Source organism: Achroia grisella, unplaced genomic scaffold, assembly GCF_030625045.1.
Source record: "Achroia grisella isolate CSIRO2021 unplaced genomic scaffold, CSIRO_AGI_Agris_v1 utg454, whole genome shotgun sequence".
In the NCBI taxonomy this organism is placed as follows: Eukaryota; Metazoa; Arthropoda; class Insecta; order Lepidoptera; family Pyralidae; genus Achroia; species Achroia grisella.
This window is the reverse complement of record NW_026712865.1, coordinates 260,863-269,798: the sequence shown is the minus strand read 5'-3', so window position 1 is coordinate 269,798 and position 8,936 is coordinate 260,863. Positions and strand designations below refer to the sequence as shown.

General features: G+C 34.0%; 1 protein-coding gene across 1 annotated transcript; it reads left to right on the top strand.

Moving 5' to 3' along the window:
- Positions 1 to 2,472: 2,472 nt before the first annotated feature.
- LOC131845157 (uncharacterized) lies at positions 2,473 to 4,547 on the top strand. Its single transcript, XM_059194194.1, has 2 exons — positions 2,473 to 2,812; positions 3,610 to 4,547. Exons 1-2 carry the CDS (start codon positions 2,473 to 2,475, stop codon positions 4,545 to 4,547), a joined length of 1,278 nt encoding a protein of 425 aa, XP_059050177.1.
- Positions 4,548 to 8,936: the final 4,389 nt, after the last annotated feature.

Sequence of the window (8,936 nt, the reverse complement as noted above, 5' to 3'; positions counted from 1 at the left end):
TCATGCTGAGTTGGTTGCCTCTTCATCATTGCGACACATAAAGCCACCTCCATTTTTTAATTTGTAATATTTATATTCCTGCATCTTTAATTTGTTAACTTTATTTATATTTATAAAATGTATGTCACGTATGCTATGTGTTTGTAATTGTTGAATAAAGTTATCTATCTAATAAACAAATAGTAATTATCTACTTTTCCACAATCTATAGTACAAATAACATTCAATGAATATTAGTCTTTATGTATACTTTATTGCATTCAAATTAGCAAATATTACACCGACATCTGATATACTTTCTAAATGATAAATTGCTATAGTCCAGGGGCGGATCGTGAATTTGGGGGCCCTGGGCTAAAAATAGAAATAGAAATAGAAATAATCTTTATTCAAATAAACTCATTACAAGCACTTTTGAATAGTCATATTTTGATTCTACCACTCATTCGGAATGCAGATTCATCACAAGAAGAATGAGCAAGAAACTTGTGTGTTGCTCTTTTTAATAGATGTTTTTTTTTATATAAATAATTACAGTATAACAAGTAAGAGGCATGCGACAATCAACATAGAAATCGCTACGCACTCATTATTAGTGTAATCAGATAATATTGTCAGAGCTAAGTATTTAAAATTTTTCTACAAAAACATTATTATCGTTAACGAATTCTTCAATTTTATAGTAATCTTTTTTTTTTTTTTAAACTTAGGGGCCTACCTAATTATATTACTCAACTAGCTGTACCTGCGACAACGTCCGCGTGAAATTAAACATTATTTTTCTAAAATAAAAGTAGCCTAAGTTACTCATTCTTACATCAGCTATTTCCCAATGAAGGTCCCGTCAAAATCGGTTCAGCCATTTCAGAGATTACCCGGAACAAACAGACAGACAGACAAAAATTGTAAAAAATGTTTTTTGGTGTTTTTTTTTCGGACTACTCTAATGCTGTTGGCCGTAGCTGGCCTTTACAGCTTCACCGTACGTTAGGGGCGAGTGCAGATGGCGCTCCAAACCCGCGGAAGGACTTATGGAGCGGCTTAAGGCCATCTCCTGCCTGACGGATATGACTTTAGTCTGAGGGCACCACTAGGGGTTCGAACCTCGGCTCAGGCCGTCGTAATTTCGATCCCCATTTGAATTGAACGGGGGATTGGTGTATGTGGTTGATTATTTTGGTGTATGTTCCGTATTTATATTCATATGCATGTAGTAAAACACGGTTATTTCAATATTACAAACAGACACTCCAATTTTATTTATATGCGTAGACCAGAAACAAGCGACAGGGAAATCCGCGTTCTGCTCGTTAGACACTCGCATCTAGGGGTTGATTAATCTCAGGGTTGTCAACCTTATGATAGATTTTTTAATATTATACATTTTATATTGTAAATATCGCCTATAGTTTTCATTGGGGGCTAAGGGCCCTTTATATCTACGGGGCCCTGGCCTGCAGCCCATAAAGGGCTATTCAAGTATTACGTAAGCAGATTCATTACATTTATTTACCTCTCCACCCCCCATCAGTCAGCAAAAGTAAGCAAAGCTCCCCTCCCCCTATGCTTACGTAAACATTTTTCAATTAATGCAATGATTTTTTAGCAAAGACAATGAGGGTTGCCATTCTTGTAAAAAAGTAAATAACTACCGATGACGTAATCATCATCTAGACTCCCCCACCCCCCATGCCATCCAAAATAAGCAAATAGAATAGAATACAAAATCATTTATTCAAATAAACTTACATTGAAACACTTTTGAATAGTCATTACATTTTTTTTAATCTACCGCTCATTCGGAAAGCTGTCTCATCACAAGAAGAACGATCAAGAAACTTGCGTGTTGCTCTTTTAAATAATTTTATTCTTACTTTACAATTTAAGTTTAAGTGTGTAAATACAAACTACCAATTAGCACTAATTCAATTAAATAATCAAATAGAAAAATATTGAATACACAACTGGTCAAACAATTAATAAGAGGAAATCAGTCATAGTGATTAGAGCAGACCAGTCCCTACAAGCAGCACCCGTCCACGAGTATGACGGATGAGCCAGCCATCACTGTGCTCGACTATATTTTAGGGAGCAAAGCATAGCCCCCGCCCCCCATATCAGGTTGACCTCCACGTGGTTCCCCCTGGAAATCATCGTGATAAATTCCTAGTGAATTTGTCACGATGAGCTAACTGACCTGACCTCATGCTCATCTTATCATCCTCCACTGGTGCCCCGCCAGCGTAAACCGTTAGCGCAGGCGGGTGCACCATACCATTATCATCCATAAAAAAAAAAAGCCCCCGCCCCCCCATAGTGCTTACGTAACACTCGAACGGCCCCAAAAACCCAATGTAGATCCGCTCCTGTTCTAGTGAATATCAGTTTTAAAATAAACATAAATGTATATATAATGACACAAACAAGAGCTGTCAGTTGCATAAGAAAATAACTACGGGGCTTAAATCTAAAATGGTTAACGAAATCGTGAACAGTTTGTCAAACATACAGGAGATTTTAAATGACAAACAATTGCATTCAGTTATAGATCTTTCATTAAATGGACAGACTGATTGGAAACTGACAGGTGCAGATGTACGACCGGCGTGTGAAGGACTCGCTGGGTTTCTTGGAGACCATCTCAGGGCTTCTTTGCAGGTGATGGTGAACGGGTCCATAGAGAAGATACACCTGTTCATAAAACGTGTACCGCCTGGGAACAAACCGAAAGCGGATTTTATTGAAGCCAATCATTATTTCAGACGGGAGCAACTGATGTTTCAATTAATTGATGAGATGAACGCTGGTAACGGTAAGTGATATCTATACATATAAACAAAGTTGGAGTCTGTTTGTAATGGCTGGACCGAATTTGACGGGACTTTTATGGGCAGGTTGTTGATGTAATAAGGAGTAATTTAGGCTACTTTCATTTTAGAAAAATTCTTTTATTTTAGAAAAATAAAGTTAAATTCCACGCTAGCGAAGCCGCGGGCAAAAGCTAGCACTTAATATTTTTTCTATTTGAGTATTTAATTGAATTAGTGCTAATTGGTAGTTTGTACAGTTAAACTTAAAAATGTAAAGTAAGAATAAAATTATTTAAAAGAGCAACACGTTTCTTGCTCGTTCTTCTTGTGATGAGATAGCTTTCCGAATAAGCGGTAGATTAAAAAAAATTCTATTCAAAAGTGCTTCAATGTAAGTTTATTTGAATAAATGATTTTCTATTCTAAAAATATATCACGAATGTGGTACAGCTGAAATACTAAGTCATAATTTGTAAATCGCGGCAACTTTTAAGAATGAAGGCGCCCCCGATCGCCCTTCGGATCGATCCCCCGTCCAATTCAAACAGGGACCGATGTTACGACGGCCTGAGCCGAGGTTCGAACCCCTAGCGGTGCCCTCAGACTAAAGTCGTATCCGTCAGGCGGGAGTTGGCCTTCATCCGCTCCATAAATCCTTCCTTGATTTGGAGTGCCATCTGCACTCGCCTATCGTCCGGTGAAGCTGTAAAGGCCAGCTGCGGCCAACAGCATCAGATTAGTCCGAAAAAAAACCATGCGCGCTGTACACATGGTATAATCAACAATTCATTGATTTCAGAACCAAATTCCTGGTGTGCAAAAGCATTATTATACAACAAATTAATACTCGTAATGCCAGACTTGGGTGTGCAGGGATACACCACTCGTCCCACATTGCAAACTTTTGATTTGCCACACGTACTGGTCACCACCACGACCATCGCTCGTTACCATGCCGACTTACTCAACTATCAGACCAAGAAACGCATCAATGGCAACAAAACATGGTCGTTTCTCACAGAATACGAACATGAACTATTGGAACCGACTTTTAAAGACTCTCCGTGGATTCGTTGCGCTGCTAAACTAACGTCAAACTTCCTGAGAGTGTTTTCAAAAAAATATAATAACTTAGCAAATATGGAGTCGAGGCTAACGGAGCTGTTTATCAAAGCTTGTAATAGCTTTAAAGAATATAATAACACCTTGAATGTGTTGAATCATAAGGATTTGTGGGCGAATAACATCATGTTTCGATACGAGAATAGTATTCCTTGCAATGCATTGCTCATAGATTTCCAATGCTTACGGTATGGCCCACCGGCTTTTGACGTCACTCTGTTATTATACTGCACTACTTCTAGAACCTTCCGGAAGCGATACGAAAGTAATATCTTCCATCATTACTACACAGTCTTCTCGGAGCGTCTTGAAGACTGTGCCAGAGAGGAAGTGACGCGTTTGGGATACGACGAGAAGGATTTTTTGAATTGGTGCGAGAAAAGTCGCATGTTTGGACTAGTGTTCGCGGTTACTGTGTTCCCGTATGTGTTAATGGAGCCGAGAACAGCTCAGAGGACGTTCGATGACCCGGAGACATATGACAGGTACTTGGGAGAAGACCGGACGGAGCCCGTCATGTCGCACTGCCATGAGTCCGCAGAATACATGTCGAGACAACTGGAAGTGTGCGAAGAGTTCGTTGAGAGATACGTCTTGAATAAGTATTGTAAATAATAATTGAAATCTCTTCATAAATATCATTTGCAGTGCAGTATTGAATAAAACAACGTTTGAATATGCTCCTTTCCTGAGAGCGGCTAACGATATTATACCTACACATTTACATTGAGTCTTGAATCGTCCCTAATGAGACACTTATGACAGTTACTACATTATCTATTATATATATATTGTATATACAGATGTCATGTAACAATTGACATCTATTTTCGTGCTTTGTTAGAACATATTAATATAATAACTGCTTCACATCTAGAGACATCTTAGCCTAGTCTTAAAATAGCACAAAGAATGTTTTAGGAAGGAACCATTTTCTTGTAATACATATCTGTAATACAATTTTAATAATACGGACTTAGTTACACGCGTGGCCAATTTGTACTGTATTTAAATAATAATAATAATATTTATTTCCACAAAAAACATTGTATAAACTATATAAAACAAAACAAATATTTTTCAGGTATACAGTTAAAAAGCAAGGTAAGAAACTCACACTATATGAATAGGGCTCATTTTTAAATGGCATATCAAACGGTTTTTATAATCGTCAGCCGGCAACATTTTTTTTAATGTAATGATAACTTATTACAGTATATGTTAACGATACAGATAATTTAAGTATTTTTTTAATGAATTTATGTTAAAAAAAGAACACATAAAGATAAAATTTCTAATTCATGCTCCATATATCAAGATTAGTATTTATCCTATACATTTATATTAGTATAAAAATGTACATTATATTATAATATACTACATCATATTGTAAATGTATGTATATATATGTAAATATATATGTATGATAGTTATTGTATTGTAATGTTAGTCTATTATGTAACTCCGAAAATATTGATTTAAATAAAAACTTAATTTGCATTTCACATTTAATTTGACAGTTCCCGCCATTTTACAATACAGACTCTGTCAACTGCACAGAGTACATTATAAACGTCAACATTAATTATACCAAAGACTATATATACAATAGATAGTGAATTTTCGAATATTTCTATTGTATATTACACTGGATATAATATTTAAAATCTGTAATTATTTGTTCTGTAAATAAATAATTTGATTCAATAATATCTCTGAACAATTCACAGAGTGCTATCTAGTCTCAAGCCACAGATAATGTAATATTACGTACACAGGCTAAGCAAAGAGAGCTTGTATTATGGGCACTACACAACCGATACAAATACATAGATAGTTTTTTTTTAATACATACGATACATAGAACACTTATACGAATATAAACAAGTACACAAATGACTACCACACCTACGTGTAGTTCTCGATTACGAACTGATTTAAGGGGAAAAAATACATAAAAATATAGATAACACTGTTTAAGTTTTTGTACCTACTATGACTATTAATAGAATCATGATTATTTACAGGGATTTTGGGGAGCTCCGTAATCGTAAACGAAACTCTCCGATATAAAAAAATATTCGTAACCGTAACCGAATCCGAAAAAAATTTTATTTATATATAATAGTTGTGTTTTCGGATAATATCGGATTCGTCAGCGTGGTATAATGAAATTGACCAAATAAAGGAAATATATTTAGATTATAACGGTTTATCTAATTTTTAAGAACCATTTAAAATGAAATTCCTTAAAAAAATAATATCCGTAACCGAAATTATCCGAAACTAACGGATAATCCGAAATAATTTAATATCCACATCCGTATCCGTATCCGGTATAATAATCATTCCTATATCCGAAACCTATCCGTATCCGAAATTGCATATCCATAACATCCCTGATTATTTACAACTATTATCTAAGTGGGTACTTACATTATATCTTGCAGTAGATATTTACATTTGCAGTTGATTTATTATACAAACGTTAAAACTGTCTGCTTAAATTGTAATAATCAATGTTCAAATATGCAGTTCTATATAAGTTTTGATCATCTCTTAATAATAATTATAGAAATAGAAATAATCTTTATTCAAATAAACCTAATATAAGCACTTTTGAATAGTCACATTTTTTTATTCTACCACCCATTCGGAATGCTGACTCATCACAAGAAGAATGAGAATGAAACTTGTGTATTGCATTTTAAATAAATATTTTTTTACATTAACAAGGATTAGGTATGCGACAATCAACATAGAAACCGCTACGCACTTAATCTCTGTTAAATCAGATAACTTTGTCAGCGCTATGAATTTTAAGTTAGATATTTTCTACAAAAACATTATTATAATTTATAAATTCTTCAATTATCAACATAATATCTTATTTAGTTCTACCGTCATATCAACAATGTTGAATCAGCAAAAGACTATCAGCATTGGTCAGCAACTTAGTGTCCATTTCAATTGCCAATTTGCCAGGTTTCTTTACTTAGCACAAAACAAAGTCTTTCCCGCATTGACTTATACGCAGAAGTCTTACCTTCCATAATAAATAAAATAAGATTTTTTTTGTATTGTTGCGGGTGAGTGATACTATGTTGTTGGTCGAGACGATGTATATTACAGATGATAATAAACTGACAATAAGAACATATAAATATTGATCTTATATACTAAATGACAATAGGAAAATGTAAGGTGGGGTGACACAGTTTAGACACGGCAGTGCTTAGTAGACAATATTGAATTTGTCTTACTAGACATTATTAAATGCAATTATTATTTTGATGTATCTAGGTGACTGTGTCCCATATCATCGTATAGTTTAATTATAAGTGGATATAGTCTAAATATAATTTGTAATAAATATTTTTTAAAATTAGATTTACAAACAAGAAATAAAATCAACATAGAAACCGCTTTTTTGTAATTTTAATTTAATTTTAATAGTCTAAATATATGTATATAACTCAAAGGTGACTGACATAGTGATCTATCAACGCACAGCCCAAACCACTGGACGGATCGGGCTGAAATTTGGCATGCAGGTAGATATTATGACGTAGGCATCCGCTAAGAAAGAACTTTGATTAATTCTACTCCCAAGCGGTTAAAATAGGGGATGAAAGTTTGTATATTTAACTTCTAAATATCAACGCATGAGTGTTATTAGTATTACGGATATCACAGTCATGATGACATATCCGTGGTTATATACACAGTAGTTACCACCTACCATCAGGTGGGCTATCACTGGGTCTCTATTTTATTTTACTCTCATCTTATACATTTCAATACTTATAAAGATAACATAATTAAAAGAGCAACACACAAGTTTCTTGCTTATTCTTCTTGTGATGAATCTGCATTCCGAATACGCGGTAGAATAAAAAAAAACTTGACTATTCAAAAGTGCTTATATTAAGTTTATTTGAATAAAGATTATTTCTATTTCTATTTTATTTCTATATCTCTCATTTCAGGCCAATTATTATAACGAAATAAAACATATTTCCCTTAAGCATCACACCCCAATGATGCAAGAGGCCATCTGTCGCTCGCCCGGTATGGTAACCACGATCTGTGTCACACACAGACACACAGACATTCCACGACAATGTCCACAAACAAACTTCACCATATTCAGAATGAAAAATATCCATTCTCAAAGCAACTAAGTCTGTTTTAGGCGCATAACATGTTGCAAAGTTCCTTGGTATTGATTTAATATATCACTGTAGTATATCTATACATATAAATAAAATTAGAGTATCTGTTTGTAATATTGAAATAACCGTTTTTTTATACGTATAATTAGTAAAAATCACGGGATCTTACCACGTTTTATATTTATTTGCTGAGTTTTTGAATTTTTATTTGGTTGAAACACTACCGAAATATCGGGAACTCAGCAAATAAATATAAAACGTGGTAAGATCCCGTGATTTTTACTAATTATATCTGTATAAATAATGACCGCGTCAAGTTTAAAACGGTATATAACCGTTTTTTACTACATGCATATGAATATAAATACGGTACATACACCAACATAACATTTTTTACAATTTTTGTCTATCTGTCTGTCTGTCTGTTTGTTCCGGCTAATCTCTGAAATGGCTTAACCGATTTTGACGGGACTTTTTTGGCAGGTAGCTGATATAATAAGGAGTAACTTAGGCTATTTATATTTTAGAAAAGTTCTTATATTTAAAAAATATAAAATTAAATTCCATGCGGACGTAGTCGCGGGAACAGCTAGTAATTAATATAATTAATCTAATGAAAGTGCTAATGGCAATAATGTGTTTTTATAGCAAGTATTAGATATATGGCATGATTTGTCATATCTGTCTGTATGTACTTTCATATCAACACTTTAGTTAGTTTTTTTAATCTCGGACACTAAATTGAAAGAAAGAAAGAAAATTGTTTATTTGTTACACTGAATATAATTTTTAAATTTTAATTTACATTTTTATATTAATTGATAGGTGT

Bases quoted from the DNA above. Each gene is read 5' to 3' on its own strand.
- LOC131845157 (XM_059194194.1), top strand. From the start codon at position 2,473: ATGGTTAACGAAATCGTGAACAGTTTGTCAAACATACAGGAGATTTTA. The intron at 2,813-3,609 runs GTAAGTGATATC...CATTGATTTCAG, and splicing joins TGAGATGAACGCTGGTAACG to AACCAAATTCCTGGTGTGCA.